A 19238-nucleotide genomic window follows, 5' to 3' on the forward strand; every position below is an offset into this window, starting at 1 on the left:
CGTAAATATCAATTAATGTCTTTGAAATCGGGCAGTGTTGCCTCATTTAATTAGTTGGGACTTGTGGAAACTTTAGACTTTCTGTTGAAGGCAAGGCATTCTAACTGACTTCAAAGTGCTTTCTAGCAAACACTTTGGACACTTTCCTACTTTGAATCCTCAATGTAGATATGGCTGCACTATTATCTTGCTTAAGTGGCAGCCATGTACCACCATGAACCCTCAGGAGGCCCAAGAGTGTCCTAACTGCAGTGACAAACATAAACGGCTTATACAAGATGTTCATGTACGGAGCTGTCCATGCAGTGAAGTACGGCAGCGCAATGACGGTACCATGACCACCATACCCAGTCTGATGGCTTGCCCGTATTTCACTGTACCTCCAATATTTCCCAGACGAGAGTGTTACCCAGAATACCGGTTCAGTCCGTTTAACTTATGCAAGGACTTGAAGGCAATGGCTATTTTAATGTGCCGTCAGCTTGGTCTGCTCACAAACCCAGTAGTTTGTCCAACGGTACAATTGGTGGGTCGGTATTTTGGTGAAGGTCAAACCTTACATTAAGCCATATATAACGTTTGCTGACCATCATAAAAAAACAAAATTTTGCCAGCTGTGTCGATTTCCTTGGCTCCAGCGAGACGCTTGCCACATCCATAGAAGAATTTTTCATATACAGTTTGCTAATGGTCGCTTGAATTTGAGTGTGCGCGGACGTAGTGGGCGTGTTTATTGTGTAAGTCGTTTTGAGGTTATTTTCGAACCTAATACGTAAAAAGACACAGGAAGAAAGCAGCTTTTCCATAAAATTTCCCATTGTTTTAATAGAAACAATCGGCGAAGCCACCTTATGTTAGAGTTTCCCCTTTTCGAGTCACGGTTTTGAGAAATTCAAGATGTGCGTCTATGACGCGGCAGCACCATTTGTACAACAAGTTCAAATAGTGTCAATTTGGTCAGGCCGCTCACTAGATTTACATCCAAAATATATTCGCCGAAACTATAGTGTTTTCGAGATTGTGACTTTTACAGCGGGTTAATATGATCCATTCGCACTTTTCGATGGTGTTTCGCTCATAACGTTTTGTTTTGGTGAACGAAATTTCAAGTTCAGTGGCCACCAACGATTCGCATTTTGCCCGCCGGTTTACGAGAGTTAAAGCACAATGTCGCACTTTGTCATTTTTCAGGGTTCTTCGGCGTTCTTTAAGGATGGAACATCTACAGATTTTTCAACGCAAGTTCCACCCACATTGTTCCACCTATGTTTGCTTTATGCTTAGCAGATTTATCTAATGAGATAATTTTCTCGACGAACCTCGTCATAACACATTTTTCCATGACGCCCAGCTTCCAACGCCGCTGGGTCTTTGCACACCCAAACCGGGTTCGCCGAAACTATAGGGTTTTCGAGGTTGCGAATTTAATGGGGAGTTGGTCTAATCAATTTGCACTCTCCAGCGACATGCTGCACGTAGCATTTTGTTTGGGAGAACGAAATTTCAAGGTCATAGACCATCGCCGATTTGCATTTTCTTGCCGGTTTACGCGACATTAAACACGCAGTCGCACTTTAGCATATTTTGGCGTTTTTTCGTTGTTCCTAGAATCTGAAAAACATCTTAAGAGTACTTAATGCAACTTCGACCCTAGAAGATTAGTTTTAGACGTTTGTTTGCTTTATGCTCCTCAGATTTAACAAATGGGATGATTTTGTTCGGCAAACCTGTTCACAGCACAGTTTCCTCATAGGTTTCATAGTCCACTCAGTGCAGTAAAGTTAGTCAACCGTATGAACTGTGCAGTGACAGTGCGAGATCCATCTGTGGATGATTCTCTTCCCCAGATATGCATGACTAGTTTGCAGATAATACGACGTCACGAGATACCTGCGGGCGTCAGTCCTATTATGACTATGACGTTCTATATGTGGTGACCACTATAATGCGGTGACGGTAGACATTGTCTCGCACATGGACTACTCATCGTAGCTGCTGGGTCCGTGTCTATGTGCGACGCTGATTTAGGGGCCCCACCTATGCGCAGCAGCCCAATTCGTCAGTCCAATATATATGCTGACCGATAAAAATAAGGCCTAAGGTATGCGCGATAACCTCACCTGACAGCCTGTTATACTCACAACTGTAGTCGAAGTCACATATTGATCGTGCCTGTTGAGTCCGTGTCCTTCTGCATACATAACTAATCTAATGGTGAACGACTGATCTCATACTCACAACTGTGCACAATATCACCTACCTTGACTACATTTTGAAACGACTATGCCAGTGTCTATATGCGACGCTGATTATTAGGCCTCAGCTATGGGCAGTGTCCCAATTAAACTATCAAAGATGGACCGTCATACCACAACTGTGAGCGCTCTCGCTTATGTCTGCTACCTGTATCATCATTATCGAGAGCATGACATCAGTGTTCAACACCGGTCTTCACTGTCGTACCTACCTGCTACCTATAGTAAACACCAGGCTGTTAAAAATCATATTTGCCTTTAGTGGTTGCATCGGTACAAACATAATGTGTGGTCAATCCGGTTCTCAGTTTTTCACTTGAATGGGTTTCTGGAAAAAATATGCTCCTCAGATTTAACAAATGGGATGATTTTGTTCGGCAAACCTGTTCACAGCACAGTTTCCTCATAGGTTTCATAGTCCACTCAGTGCAGTAAAGTTAGTCAACCGTATGAACTGTGCAGTGACAGTGCGAGATCCATCTGTGGATGATTCTCTTCCCCAGATATGCATGACTAGTTTGCAGATAATACGACGTCACGAGATACCTGCGGGCGTCAGTCCTATTATGACTATGACGTTCTATATGTGGTGACCACTATAATGCGGTGACGGTAGACATTGTCTCGCACATGGACTACTCATCGTAGCTGCTGGGTCCGTGTCTATGTGCGACGCTGATTTAGGGGCCCCACCTATGCGCAGCAGCCCAATTCGTCAGTCCAATATATATGCTGACCGATAAAAATAAGGCCTAAGGTATGCGCGATAACCTCACCTGACAGCCTGTTATACTCACAACTGTAGTCGAAGTCACATATTGATCGTGCCTGCTGAGTCCGTGTCCTTCTGCATACATAACTAATCTAATGGTGAACGACTGATCTCATACTCACAACTGTGCACAATATCACCTACCTTGACTACATTTTGAAACGACTATGCCAGTGTCTATATGCGACGCTGATTATTAGGCCTCAGCTATGGGCAGTGTCCCAATTAAACTATCAAAGATGGACCGTCATACCACAACTGTGAGCGCTCTCGCTTATGTCTGCTACCTGTATCATCATTATCGAGAGCATGACATCAGTGTTCAACACCGGTCTTCACTGTCGTACCTACCTGCTACCTATAGTAAACACCAGGCTGTTAAAAATCATATTTGCCTTTAGTGGTTGCATCGGTACAAACATAATGTGTGGTCAATCCGGTTCTCAGTTTTTCACTTGAAAGGGTTTCTGGAAAAAATATGTAATCAATTACGACTCGTACACATCTTCCACGACATCGTTTAAAACACAGTTAAACAAAGTTGTAGTGGCTACATCACCAAGTGCGTGAGAAATTCCCTTGTCCACAATTACCGGTCGGTGTCCGCGCCGAACCTGGAGACTCACTCTCATAAGTGTGAACTCACTATTTGCTCAATCAGTCCAGTTAGCGATAACGAGGAAGCCTTGTGTACATTGATGATTCGATAGCGGGATACGGTTATCATATGAGTTATTGGGCGCGGTGAAGTTAATACTAAAGAGAGGTGTTTACTTGTCAGTCGGAGGACCAAGTGATGCAGACTTGGGCTCTAAGGTCCAAGATCCACACGCGTCCTCAATTGTGCACCCATGAATGCAGCCGAAGCAAAGGTCTAGTGAGTGGGCGGGTGCCTGGTGTCAATCAATCATCACCTACTCAACTGCACTGGCAAACATTTCGGCTATATCCGTATAAACGAGCTTGTAAGATGGCCAGAGCTGATGCAATCCAACCGTCTTAGATAATGAAGATGATTTAGCCGGTGACTATAAGGACGCATTCTTCAGTGGAAATCCCCAGTGCACAACTGGAAAATCGCTGTAACTGTCGCCTTACGGATTTGCCGACACCGATTAACAGGAGCTATGGATTCGAGACAACAGTTGACAACCACATGAAACACCTTGTTTCCGCTTTCCAAAAAGGCGAGGTCTGAGCCATACAAGAGAAAAGTCCGTAATGCAGACTGATTTACACGTTCCTTGATATTCACCGATATCCGCCTTGACGCCATAGGTGCTTCAAATTAGCAAACGCGACCCGAGCATTGCAGGTTCGTTCATTGACCCCATCTGTCACACTACAATCAGAATTGATACAACACCGAATATATGTAAAACACTGCACCACACTACCGTCCCAACCGGATCAAAAAATACCTGCAATCCCACATAAGCTTTGTTCAACGTCTGAGGATTTCCTCGGTCAACCAAAAATGACGCCTTCCTCACAGAACTGCACATACAAGCCAAATCGTCTCAAAAATGATGTCCGTTTTGGGGCTGTCCCGAAACCGAAGTGTTTCAGTGCAATGACGGCACGACACTGCTATGTCCAGTTTGATAGCACACCCGCAACAACGCACTTCCCTCTCTTGACTTTACCCAATCCCCACTTGTTATATTACATGCAACTAGCAAACAAACTCACGTTTTATTCTGACTATAATCTTCTGATCATGCCTGAGGGTACGCCATCCACCTGTTGAAATAAGCATAATCATGATAACGTGACACTGTAGGTACAAAGCACACACCAAATGACAACATAATTATCATCATCATTGATAAAAGAGCAAGAAGTGCCAACATAGACTCACCAAATACACATGATGTGATGCCTCAGACGCAACTGGTTTCGCAAGGTTCCACGCCTTTTTTCAACTGTGACAGTTTCATTCTGAAGACAGCTCATCATACAAACACTCAAAAACACCAGATATCTCTGATCTCTCTTTCTCTGCGAGCTCTCAGCTATATTGATTGCGTGCAATCTAGTCAATGCTTGTAGCTCATAATCCATCACATATACTGACTCCAGTTCGCGTCGATCGCATACCTGAATATCGATCATCACTTTTAAACCGGGAATTGTCATGCCATTGAAGCAGTTAGGAATTGTGATGACTTTTGGCTGTCTATTATTTCGGGAGGCATTCTAACTCACATCAGAGTGCTTTCTAGCAAGCCCTTTGGACATTTATCCTATTTTGCGTCCCAATTATAGGCATGACTGTCCTATTAGCTCGCTTGATGGGCAGCAATAAACCACCACGAACCCGCGATAGACCCAAGACTATCCTAGCTACAATAATAACCATAAACGGCTCATCCAAGATATTTTTGTACGGGGCTATCCGCGAACCGAAGTACGGCGTCACGATGAGGGTACCGCGACTACCATACCCAGTCAGATGGCTTGCCCGTAGTTCATTATATTTCTGATATAATTTTATCAGTTTACCAATTATTTTTGAAGAGCATGGTCACGAATATAAAAAGTGAATTCAAGCGACGAACGCGAAAGGGTAACAGGAGAATATGATATAGATAGAAACATTCGAATTCAATTCATGCCACTAATAGTTTCAGTCAGATGAGCTGAAACTCAACTTTAGTAAAAATTTTGATATGGAAACACGCATCTAAAAACCAAGAACCGAAGAAAAAACAAACAATCCTGAATGCTCCTTAAGGCGCGGTAAGCGTTGGCGCAATCATGACTCACACATCAGGCACAGGACAAGAGCGTTACCTACAGGACCTGCCCAGCCCATTTTATTTGTGCAAGGACTTGAGAGCAGTGGCTGTCCTGAATTGCCTCTGCTTGTTCCGCTCACAAATTCAATATTTCACCCAACGGCACTGGTGGTGGCACGGTATGTCGGTAAAGTCAAGCCTGCCCTAAACCAGATCTAACGTATGCTATCACAACAGTAAACAAAAAACTTACTATTAGAGAAACTACTCACAAGGTTGCTGAAAACTCCTCGACGGCCCACGACCGGTTTCGCTCTTCCACTTCGGGCTCATCAGGTGGGCGCAGGCCCAAGTTTCCGTCAACCTGATGATCTACTAGAGCCCAAATTGCACTGTTTTCGAGAAATACACTCACTTGCAAATCACTTTGGTTTTCACGGGAGGCTCAATTGAATCTCTTGTTTAGGATGTCCTCTAGCTGAATGTGCTGCACCGAGGCCGCCTCATAATTCAGTTGGCGCGATATTCGAGGTATCGCAGTATATTTTCATAAAGGAAACTACTCACAAGGTTGCTGAAAACTCTTCGACAGCCCACGACCGGTTTCGCCTTTCTTGGGGCTCATCAGGTAGGCGCACTCCCCGAGTTTCCGCCAACCTTATGTTCCACTCGAAACAAACTTGGAAATTATACAGAAAATATACTGCGACATCTCGGATATCGTGTCAGCTGAATCATGACGTGGCCTGTGTGTAGCACATTTAGTTGTAGAATATCATAAACGAGAGATTCAGTTGAGTCTGTCGTGAAAACCAAATTGAGTTGCAAATGAGTGCATTTCTCGAAAAAAATTACTGGCTGTGACGAATTTTTTGGCTTTGGCGAGACGCTTGCTGCAACCATAGCATTTACCGCGTACCCATTATCCACACCGGTGTACCGATTGCCGTTTTTGAAATCGGGCATTGTGGCCTCACTGAAACGTTTCACAACTGCGGCCACTTTTGGATGCCCGTTATTTTAAGCTGCTGTCTTACTCAAGCTGTAGTGCTTAATAACACACTGTTTGACAATCCGATTTTGAGTTATCAAGGTAGACAGGATCTTTTCTTCGCCCCGTCTGGATATAAGAAACACCCTGGATCCTCCAACCGATCCAAGGATATTCTTGATGCATCTTGCTTGCCGCATCTGCTGCCTGCTTGTTCTGCATATACACCCATCAATTCATCCAACGACGTTGTTGGTTGTTCGTTCTAACATTGGAGGTTATAGCTCCCCTTGCGCCAAACATAGTGCGCGCTGACCAGCGTAAAAGCAAACCTTTTCTAGCTGTGACGATTCCCTTGGTTTGGTCAGGACATTTGCCACAACGTTGGAATACTTTTTCATGTACAAGTAGCGAACACCTGCTCTATTTTGAGTTTGCGCGGACAAGGAGGACGTAATTATTTTTTGTTGTTTTTAGATTATTTATAAATCCAACACAGAGAAAATTACTTGAAGAAACCAGTATCTTCCACAAAATTCCCCACAGCTTTCAGAGACGCTAAATATGGATCCAATGGCAGCCACTCAGATATGATTTACAAGCCCCTAGTTAGCCTCCAACTCGTTTAAAAAAAAACCTGCCGGCTTCATGTGTAGATTTTAATAGTCCGAACAAATATCATGAAATGCCAAAAAACGCTGCGTTGAAGACTAGTTCCTTCAAACTACGGTTTCAGAAAAATTTTCGACGTACCCCCGAGGCTTAGAATTTTAGCAGTACATGCGAAAATCACGTTTAAAATGATCAGTTTCTGGTGCAAACTTCCAAAAGTTCTCAGACGATAAACACATCGGCTGACATATGGCGTCTTGCACCAATCCATGCGGCCGCCTGTCTGCAGCTATCTTCGGTACCCAGAGGCCTTTTCTTTCTCTACAGTAAGCGCAATCTGAAAATATGTAGAGCGTGGTTCGGTTCCTTATTGGCCGTCGGCGGCCAACCAAACACAACCCACCTGAGTGAGATATAATCCATCGGCTTCCCCAAAGCTACGCCTGTTACCGTTTAAGGCTTCACAGGCAGTTTGAACACTTGGTCAGCAACCTAAAATTGTTGGAAGCGTTCAAGTCAACATTCAAGTTCAAGCTGTATTTAGCACTGAATTGTGCGACCACAGCAACCTAGATGACGGTCTATGCCAAAAAACACATCCCTCCCGTTGTCACTTCGTCTTCTAAGACACAGTTGAGATGAAAGTCCACTCGCACGAGCCCCTCACCTCCGTACTAGTAATATCTCAGCACTCATAGCCCTGCATTCAATCGTGGTGGTGGCTTATACGTTGTAATAATTATACGTCGTAAATACCTCCGCTCTGTCCTCAATAAAATGCAAACAAAAACGGAAGCTCGTGAAACTGATAATCAGGCTAGATATCATTTTTATATGCCTGTCTTAAATCAAAAAGCAGGAAAGCTAAATCCGACCTCTTTTGGCCGATTGTAAAAGTGATCAACAGGATGTTTGTAGGCGAAGTTTATAACAGTAAGACATGTCGACACATACAATCAGTAACTACACTAGGTTGACCTGATTACACCTTTGTCTTGTCAGGGTCACCGTTTTGTGAAAGTGGATTACAGTAGACGAGAATCGAAATTACTACTGATGACAGTAGACCTGGTGAATCAGATAAGTGAAATGGGGTCATCCAACAGCAGCGGTTTTAAAATATCCAGATCTGGTGCAGGCACAGATACAACATAGATAGGAATGGTGATAAGGGGACGTATTTGGTTGTTTGATTAGGCTGTCATGCATAGCGAAGGCATCACATTCGGTGGCGTGCATACGTACTGGCCCAGTAGTTCCGGTTATAAACTGAGGTAAGGGCACCGTACCCCGAATACTCGCCAATATTCCATGTTAAATAGTAGCTTTGGGTTTCTGCAGAATAGATGAATTCAGAGGATTAAAATATTGTTGGGGGGAATCTTACGAGTTTTCCCGCTTGTTTCAGGCCACTGGAGTGAGAGGAGTTATTTACGTCAGAAATAAGGTATCGAATCCTTTGAACTTAAGAAACGGCTAGTTTTCAGACGAATTTCGGCATAACGGCAGTGTGGCGTTCTTACGCCATTTCTTTCCACCATAATTCAACATCAACAATGGCACACAATAAAGGGGTACAAACGGTTACACGTCAGGTGGGCACAGTGGAGAAAGTGTGCCACCAACATTTTACAAAGTCCTGAACCACTGATCATACGGGCTAGGGGCAGGCGTATCAGCGTGGGACAAACGGATTGGTAAAAGGGAACATTAGCCTCGTCAAACCCTTTTTAATATCACCAGCTGGGTATATTGCCCTTTGCCTAAACAACGGACTCTACCAAATGCCGATGGCGAATAGAAGCAAGGGCTCAGAAGTAAATTTTGAGGCCTAAAAACTACAATATTCGCAAGGTTATTACTTTATAGAAAAGAACATCTGTCCAGGGAATCGTTCTGAAATTCATTTGCATGCGTTATGTATTTGAGCGAGCCACTGTTCAAGGTCATCAATCGACATCGGCTGCAAAAACGGTGCCTAATGTAATGAGATATCGCGACTTGCGGTGATATCAGAATCGCTTACAACAGATGCAGGTTTCCTATATATCTGAAGCTGAAGTAATTTAATAAGCTTCCTAAAATCCACATTCCACTCGTTGACGCAGAATATGCGGAAGTGCTGTCCCTGTGAATGAGTCTCGCTATTTATATCTGCTGTACGGGACGAATATTGATTTAAGCGCTATGCGGCCTCAATAATTTTTAGTTCGCATTATCATAGAGAAAGATTTATTATTATTTTTGTATGAATCCTGGGAAACTGAAAGAACTTAAGGCTTGCATATGTGGGTGACCTGTTCGCTTACATCAAGTTTGGTGACAAGGTACAGCCGAGTTCTCCATTGTTACTGGCAAAAACCTGTCGGGACAATTCTGTCGGTTATTATAGCGGACAGCTGAACAAACCTAGTTAAAACACACGATTGGTGATCTATGGTGACTCATCAACTAATCAAATCGGACCTGTCTCGGTCATAGTGGACAGCTAAACGGAACTTCCTGAAACACACGACCAACAGGCGGCCAGGGGTCCCCAATATCACAATGTTCACGCCCATCCAACTCCACCGGGAAAAGTCGAAGGTCCAAATTGCATGGCACTGAAGGTTTCATTTTACTGGTCGTTTTGATCAGTATACATATCCTGCCGGGAGCTGTTTCACCTTCCTGGTTTGTAGTGGCCTATTGATGTCCTGAAATGAGAGGCATTTGGCTGACAGACCTTGAGCGGCACCCTGTGAAAGGAGCACTTATGTACTGACTGTCTGTTATAAGCTTGTTCACACAACACCAGCTTCAACGGCTGATTCGCATTGCATGTTTTCTTGCAGCTTGGTGCCTACTGGCCGTGAGGCCTTAAGAAATATGGGACCCACATGAAATGCATGAGGTTTCTTCGTAAGACGAACGGTCTTGAGCTAATGAATCTTGCGTAAGTCACACGAAATGTTCGTAGTCGCTTTCTAGTTACTCTCTCTACAGAGTTAGTCCTGGTATTAAACCATTAAAGCACGGTTCTCGATCAGCTGCTCCTTGGAGCCGAAAGTATGGAGGAACACGCTTTCGGAATAAACTTTGTAGGGAGCCTTTCTTTTTCTGATTAGTTAGAAAGCGCGCCTTTGTGTTTTCTGGACGGACTGGACCACCAAAAACAAATTGGTCGTCCGCGGAATAACTTTTGGGGCAAGCCTGAAGGGCACCACCACACAGAAACCAAGGTTCCCCATTACATCAGCTGATGCGATATGTACGCAACCAGTTGCACAACAACGGTCATTAGTACCAGTCGGCGGTCACAATGCATATCTAATAAAAAGGAAAACGCGGAGAAAATGACTTTTACACGCATGTTTTCGTCTTCATTAAACTTAGATCAAGGTGAGCTACGTCAGCCACTAAAAAATGAATTCCAGGAATAAAGCAGACCTTACATAAGCTTAAACAAATCTTAATATAACAGTGACACTGGGGTATTTCAGGGCATTAAGTAAATAACGACAAACACTACAACCTTGGGCAAATGATTCATTCGATGAAACTTTGCTCCGAAGGGGATTTGGATGTGCAACTGGGGATTGATGCAAGCTTCTGCGAGACTGCCTTTGCACCCTGGCTGCGGCCCACAATTTTCACGAAAGCTAGATTCCTTAAAATAGGCACAGGGAATCGGGAGAGTGAAGATTTATACTCAATTATTCCACCTGAACGTCCACCAGGACTGCATGAGCCTTCTTTAACAAAGCTTGAAACTTACCACACATCAGAGCAGCCAACGAGAGGCAACCGTTCCGTTCATCAGCCTCAGAGATCTTACAGTATTTTCAGCGAACCAATGGAAGTAGCTTCCGAAAGTTACAATCAACTGTTTAGATCGCCTGGTTCAGAAGGGCTCATGACCGTTTGAGGCTAGCACCACAAAGTTTTGTCACAGAGGTGACAGTCAAATATTGGATCCCATTGAGACGGGACTTACAGGTACGTCACCAGTACGAGAAGCCGCTGGTGGAATCATGCATCCAGCGAATAGGTTGTGAATATTTGGCCAACTGAGAACTGATTGTATACTACCTAAAGTGCACTAATTTCGAGACCCCGTAATCTTATCGCTAGTGATTTTGGATCTGGTGTAGTGTCCCTGCTGTATCGAATGCGAATGTTGCACACTTTTACTCAGGCATGACTGCGCTTCTCGGAATTCCGGGGCCTTATTTCTGCCCTTTAACGCCACAGCCAGGATAGTTTTTACTATCTCCCACCATGCTCGGAAACGTTAATGAAAATGACTCAGTATCTGCGGAAAATTTTTAGCGCGATTTCACCGGGCGGGTGCGGAGTATGCAGGAGCTTAGTATGCATGGAATACCTAGATATTACAGGTTGTTGACTCTTGAGAAGTATCTGGTACGTGACCAATTCAGTGAAATATTTAGGCTGTTCTGAGAGCCGAGTGAGGTGGACGCTTCTTAATTCAGTATTCAAAGGCGACGGTCAGTAAATTCAATTTGAGCCTGGCAATTGCCGGCACGACGTCTTCTGAAATGCAGCCGGGCACGCGCCCTTCACATGTGCGTGCACCTCATCCCCCGGTTGGCCGCTTTCTTAGCGTCAAGAGATTGTCGGCTGGCAAGCAGGCATAGCACCTGTAGAAGCAAATCGGTTATGCCCCACACTGCCTCTAGTTCATCTGCGTTCACTTCTTTGGCTATCATCAGCACCGTGGACAAAATATGAGTTTGAAAACGAGTTGATAATTTAGTATGCCATCGGATGATGACGGATATGCCTTAGCTCCAGGCACAATGATCTGGTCGCCAAAAAGCCTTCGTTGCCAAAACTTGCGTTTCTGTGCTTTGCGGTCTTTTCCGACCAGAAAACCCCACATTTCATGGAAGGAGCGACGTAGATCAGCCGGATAAAGAAAAATACTAAACGAGCCATTCTCAGTTCATTTCACCGGAGAATGCGAGTGGGTTGAGTTTTGACGAAACACTCTAATCGGGTCCGGAATCCGCGGTGGGTGTGCTGTTTTAAATTTTCACTGTCAACTTTTAATTTTATTGGAAGGCTAGAATGAAGACTTTATCACCTATGCTAATAGAGCTGGTTTAGAGTGTGGTCAATTAGGGTAACCATTTTGTCCGAAAATCGGTTCAGGTGTTTGATTTTTACTTCCGGCCCTGATCTCTTGGTGACCCATTAGCCGCACAATACTTTTAGCTGCAAAACCTTCCAAGTGGAATGAAACCCTTACGCCAAAATATTACATTTTGTAGCGTATTTGTTCAAGCAAAAATTCATCCCAATTTACTTCCATACTTTTCCCGCTAAACGAATTTCATTGTTCACTGGGCCAATCATACCTCTGGTGGAATAAGTTCCAAGCATTTATGATACACCGAGATGCCGCGATGGGGCTCAAAAGACTGAAATCGCACTCTCAGCCCAATTGCCCATCTCATTTCGTCCAAAGGGACACGTCGTCGCTTTTGAAATTTCAACTCCATTGTGCGGATACTGAGCTCCGGTCTATTTCTCACTCTAACTCCGCTGTTTGGCCTCGCGCTGGTAGGATTAATACCCAGGGCTGTGAACTCGAAGAACACTGACAAACCCTTCTTCTTCTTGTGCCTTTCAGGCGAATGGAAGCTGTTGAACACCGAGAAAAACCTGATCCGTAAATTCGTGAAATTCATTGGTGTCCCGAATCTGCTTTATACCGAAAGGCGCATTCGCTTCGGACACTCAGTACGCAAGACAACGGAAGATCTCTGTAGTTTTCCTTATAAATGTGTCACAGAAGCCTCTATTAGGTGGAGTTGGGGTCTTCATAATGGGGCGAGAAACCCTGAGTTTAAGAACGTTTCCGAAGGGCCCGTGTTTCAACCAATAAGGACGCCGTTTTTGGTCTGTGGCTGGTTCCCACATATGCGTTCAATCCGCGTGGGCTTCGTTTTTTTCAAGCTTTTCTACTGTGGACAGAAAGCCATGTTAGCAAGGGCGGACAAGTCCTTTGATTTGAGGTTTCAAGACGTTACGCCTCCTTAACCTCAAACATGATATGGTCAGTTGCAGCAAAAAGTTACTTTTTGATGATGATGATGATGATGATGATGATGGCCGGTCAGGTCGTCTGGATCCAGGCATTGTGATGACTGTAAGGGATTTTTCACGGGCACTTGTGCAGCCGTCTTAGACGCAAAGCAAACTCCGGGTTGGGAAATCTACAAGAACACATTCGGATTGACATATGCCGCGTCCCTGAATGGGCACCCCGCAACTCAACTCATCTATGGCTAATGACGCTGGCAGCCATGGCCCAATCGCGCAGTCAGTGGCGCTACTGCATCAAGGCTATCGCCTTCAATGTGTAGCCACCCATCAGTTCCCGAACTAACGGAACATGCCATTGCCCTCGGAGCTTGGCTGTATGACTCACTTTTCCACTTTCCAATGATCGAAATCAGTATGCCTATGTTGCACGGTTTGTAACTTATAAATTTATCGATTAAATGATATTCATGCCTTGGACACTCCCCTTATGTTCGTTTCCTGTTTCATGTAGAAGAGAACACCATTACAAGGAAGCCATCCTTTTAATTCAAACCTAACGTGGCACATGACTATAGTTTCCCACGCAGTCTTGCCTGCCTGGAGTAACTTACCACATACAATTGGTAGGTCTACTACAACGGAACAATCGAAACACGGCTCGACTCGTTTTTGTTGTCAAACGTTTCTGAAGATATTCGCTTAGTTTCCCAGTCTGTACAAAATGAATGACAACTGGATCACAGGCATTGTAATATGCACGCTATGGAAGCATCAGGGGACAGTGATTCTCCGAAGGCAGGTGTTCATGACAATTTCTGTGGATGGAAAACAGAAATAAAGCTCATTAGCCCAGTAAGCGAGGTTGTACATCACCAATACTTACATATAAATCAACCATATTGACAGACACCGTATACTACAGGCATACACGAGGTCACTGATTTTTCTCCTACGCAAGTTTTATCATCTTTATAATTTGTTGAGTGTAGAGAACATTTTACCGTTCTAATAAATGCGTTTATGATAATACTCGTAACACAACTTGTCTGAACACTTGTTAGATCCCCATTCCCCACTCCCCGGATAAGGGACGTTATCTGATGATATTCGCGAAAATCTGGAAGCAGATCCTGTGGTTCTCGACGACACCAATACATAGTGAAAGCGTATTGCAGGTTTGATTTATGACGCCCCCACTAGCCACCTAGGAATTATGCCAGGTCAAAAGAAGGATTGGCTCGCAGAACGCACCACTCGCTCTTCAACCCATGTTGAGTGGGGAATCTGTCGAATGCGCCAAACTCCCGCTCACCCCTTGGTAACAGCTCATTTTGCCAGGCTCAACCTAAGTCGCTATTGGAACAACACGACAACAATTACGGAAGTTGCGTTAGACGTCGGTGATTATGCAAAAGCGTCTTGCCTTCTGTAGCTCGACCCTCGCCTACCCGATGCGACGTATCCTGTGGTGTAGCCTGAGGTGGCCAACTACGGACAGTCTAGCAGATGCCTTGAAGCTGAACTGTGGTGAGCGACCGGATTAGTCAGTCATTGAAGTAGTTCGAAGCATCCCTATATCACCAATTCTTATCCGAATTCAATGAAGTGGAATAGGGCACAGAAGTCCGGTACACTATGATGGAGCGAACTAGGGGACTACTCGCTATACCCGACAGAAGAAGCAACATTCAAGCTGAATTGCTTGTCAACGTAACAGCGTGAAACATTTAAGTTGCGGAGTGGTGGTCGAAGTCTAAAAATAGCCTCGTTGCGGTGCTACATACAATCGATAACATGTCACTCTTTCATGCACTCCTCCCCAATCCCCACGTCATTGTGAGTACTCCCAGCACTGGGACCCCTCTTCTGTCTCCTTCACATATTCATTCTTCTCTCCGCCTCGTCCCGTTTCTAGTACATTCCTGTAGGTCTGTCCCTTAGAACTGACATCCGTTCACCGCTGACTTCAACATGTACATTGACTGGGCCGCAAACACTTCGAAATTACTCTTCAACCTCTGGCACCCAGGTCATCTGGGAGCCTGTAACATTCGCATTCTGAAATAACAGACTGCTCTTGCATGTACGCTGAATTCACTCACTGCTTATGTGCGATGTCGTCTGAAACGAGGATTCAAGACCCAATTACGGTTGGGCTTGCGTCTCCACAATTTCCGCTCGCTTCTGGTTGCGCTTCCAACTTCTGCCCACCGATGAACCAGCTCTAATCCCAAACAAACCACGTTGCTGTCAGTTACCCGTGAAGAGGTTCGATCACCGCCTATCGCTCCCTCTGGAATATCGGTCATGCACTTATCCGTTGTTGCTTTTTATTGCGCGCTTCATGTTTGCTTGAAATTAACGCACCTCACTTGGCCTCTGAGAAGCCCATAAATCCAGATGTCAAACAAACCTAGCTAAACTAACTCCTAATGCCTGACTGTTAATTATTCCGATTGCCGGGAAGAGAAAGGGAATGTTGTGTTTAATGACCGAATTTAAAAGTGCGGTACAACCCAGCTGGCCTCTTCCAAGCATTGAAACTCCTACAGAATCTCAGCTTTACTGGCGATTGATTTCCTCGTGACGCAGCCACAATCAAACTCGACTCATCCGACTGAGTGTTCCCGAAGACAGGGAAACTTGGTGGATTTAGAAAATCGAAGAAATGGAAAAAAACCCAAGTGCTGCAAGTGTCCGTAGGTTGTTACGTTTGATTTGCTCGACACGTTCCCGGATCGCTGGGTACGAGGATTCGAACGATGATTTCGGTACCTGCCATTCGTCATCCAGGTTTTCTCGGTAGAAAAATGGACTGTGATTATTGAACTTCCAGCCTTGAAAGCGTTTGGGCATATAGCCCTACCCAACACTCCATGTCGCTAGTCTCAGCGACCTTGCACGCTCCGTTCGAATACGGCAATGAATTTCCCGGGTAGTGCCCAACTTATTTGTGTCCATCTGGGAAAGAGGAAATGTCCAAGTCAACCGAGATGAGTCGGTAATTGTACCCAGCTTGAAAAAATACTCTCAATGAATATAGTAAACACAACGGTACCAATTTGACGTGTGTTGTAACGAGGCGGCTAGCTCTATCGAATGTTTGTTTCCCTATAGCAGCACTTGAAATCTTGATTCTCGAGCATTAAGCAAGATTTTGACTGGGCAGAAGTTGCATTGGTCATACCCCCTCACTCCGTTAGATGTTAGTGGCGCCCTATGTGCAGGTAACCCATAGTCTTAGAGTCTCTTGGCTCCAAAAGCGCGTTTGGTTCTTTTAATCGATCAATGCTTCTAACATCGTTTTGTTTAACGGGAAACTATTTGAGGTGTTTTCGATTTATCGACCACCGATGTCTCACAAATGGCAGTGTTTGTGGGACAATGTAGGGATGAAACTGAATTCGTTCAGCTGCTACACCCTTTCGGGCTGAGATACTACCAGTTTGCCCAGCCCTAGACAGGAGCAGTCGAGATGCCCAAGTTGGGTTCGAAACCCGGCCTCCCGTTAGCCCTAGACAGGAGCAGTCGAGATGCCCAAGTTGGGTTCGAAACCCGGACCTCCCGTTAAGTTTGTTCATCTCCTTAATCACTGAAATGTCTGAAGCTGAGTGCTGGAAAAGTGGTGGAGACTACGTTATCTGCAGTCCTTCGTGGACGACATTTGAAGTAAGGGCCGCCATCAGAAATGAAAGCCCTTGAATGACATTGAGAGGGATAAGAGCACTGTACATGTCAGTGAAATATTTCCTATAATGACCAGAGATCTAAACAGTTTATTAGGTTCTGAATGGGAAAACGTGTGCACCTTTAAATCCGCTATCAAGTGCGCTGTGCAAGTGACTGACCGAGTGATTTGTGGTGCAAACAGAGGTAAAGTCACGTACTAGATTACGCTGAGGTATATCCAGCCATTTTATGGTTTTAATTGATTTTCCACTCAAATTAAGATCCTTCAACTCATCTTTCAGTAAACACTGGACTACGTCGATATCAGCAGATCTGATTGGGGACCACTAAGTAGCGACCACGATGGCGCAGGTGGATATCTCAAGCACCGGATAATCAGAGTACTAAGGAGTGAAAGGGAATGCTGGTGAACTACAAGGGCGGAGGATATGAGGAGGGCTTTCGTTTCAGGAAGTATCGTCATCCTGTTTCAAGTGATTCGGTCAGCTGGCCAAAGGAAGTTGGACATCAGGGAAACTATTTCATTCGGTTGTGGTAGTGGGCTGAGCGGTTTTAAAAAAAAACATTTCAGCTGACGTCCTTCAACACACCGGCTCTCTGTGGCCAGAAAGATCCAGCACGATATATCTTATCTCCAACACAACAAAGCACTCCACACTTTACAGAATAGCTGTTAATGCCCTGATAGAGAATTTATCGATTCTACTGAAGATGTAGGACGAAATTACTGTGCTGGTGGAATGGAGCCCAATCAAGGGCAGGCAAAGGTGTCTTTTCTAAATTTTCATCCCCTATAAGGACACCATATATCAACTCTTGTAATCGCGTACGGGCAAACATCAAGTTTCCTCCTGGGTTCGCCACGTCCACTGGTGTCAAAAAGGGTTACCCTCTTACCTTGAAATCTCTCAAGGACAGGACATACGACGCTGCGATCTATAATGCTATGCGAGTTGGAAACGTGCTGTCTACGCGCAGAAGATATGCGGAAACCCTCGGTTTTGACCACAGTATTGGCTGGGTCTTGTCGGGACATCAGATTAGTAATGAGGAGTATACCAGATGGTTTCAGGAAGAAGCTATCCTGCGATAAACGCGCTACCAACGCTTCATAAATTACGCTGGTTAGGACATATACGCTTCTTGACAGAAGTCTGCCTACCCCGCGGAGCTCTTTTTGTTCAGCCATGTGTGAAGTGGAAAAGATCGGAAGGCGGATAGTTTGCGACCCGACAATGAACTGAGAATACACTAGTCAGTATACTGAGTCTGGATGACAACTACCTTCTCTCCGGATGGGGACTTCGGAACTCAACTCATCGTAGTCGATTTCGCCCACATGACTGACACAGTCATGCGGTCAGTGGTACTCCTGCATCAAAGTGATTGCCTTCAGTGCGTAGCTGCCGAGTTTTCTGTTTTCTCAGGGAACCAAAATCAGTCAATAGTGACATCTATGTCATCGCCTCCAATACTTTGCTGTAGCTCCCCTGCTCCTCGACTTTTTGGTGACCGAACCTGTTGGAACTAAAATCAACATACCCTTGATTAGTACTACTGCATGGTTTGTAGTTCGTATACTGACGGATATCCTGTATAAGGACGAGCCGGCTTTCTTGTTGTCACGAATCTCAGGTACGAGATTCGCAGATATCCATTCAATTTGGTAACGTGAGATGCAGACAGCTTGTTGACCCGGACATTCAAGTTCCTGTTTAACAGCATCAGTCTACGCTTTTGGTTGAAGGCCTTGGAGAGAAAAGCATTAGTGTGGTTTAAGAATAAAAACGACCTTGGCGATGTCCGCATGAAGGTGGCAACCACTCAAATGGACCTTGTTGGTTCAGCTGTCTGATTACAGTGATACGAAAGCACCACTTCATAAAATTACAACTGGAGACACTTGTTACTAATTCGAGGGGAACGGAAGTACTGCTACTGCTGTCATTACCTGGTATTTCAAAATCATTGTTACCTAGCGATAGGAAAACATTCTAGCCTATTTGGGTTTAACTGGGAGGAGGAGACCGTCCCAGACAACTGGGGTGAATCGATAGTGGTACCCATTTTCAAAAAGGGTACTCGCAGTGAATGTAGCAACCACAGAGGTGTTAGCTTGACGC

At 44.8% G+C, this 19238-nt stretch overlaps 1 protein-coding gene across 1 annotated transcript in view; it reads right to left on the minus strand.

Moving 5' to 3' along the window:
• Positions 1-10600: 10600 nt before the first annotated feature.
• The window catches only part of T265_04249 (hypothetical protein), a gene marked incomplete at both ends in the record, with an annotated part of 15796 nt that continues 7158 nt past the window's right edge, over positions 10601-19238 (minus strand). The window contains one exon of the mRNA XM_009168942.1: positions 10601-10680. Within this exon, the coding sequence (XP_009167206.1) occupies positions 10601-10680 (80 nt within the window). The remainder of the gene's footprint in view (positions 10681-19238) is intronic.

Source organism: Opisthorchis viverrini (genome assembly GCF_000715545.1).
Source record: "Opisthorchis viverrini unplaced genomic scaffold opera_v5_68, whole genome shotgun sequence".
Classification (NCBI taxonomy): domain Eukaryota; kingdom Metazoa; phylum Platyhelminthes; class Trematoda; order Opisthorchiida; family Opisthorchiidae; genus Opisthorchis; species Opisthorchis viverrini.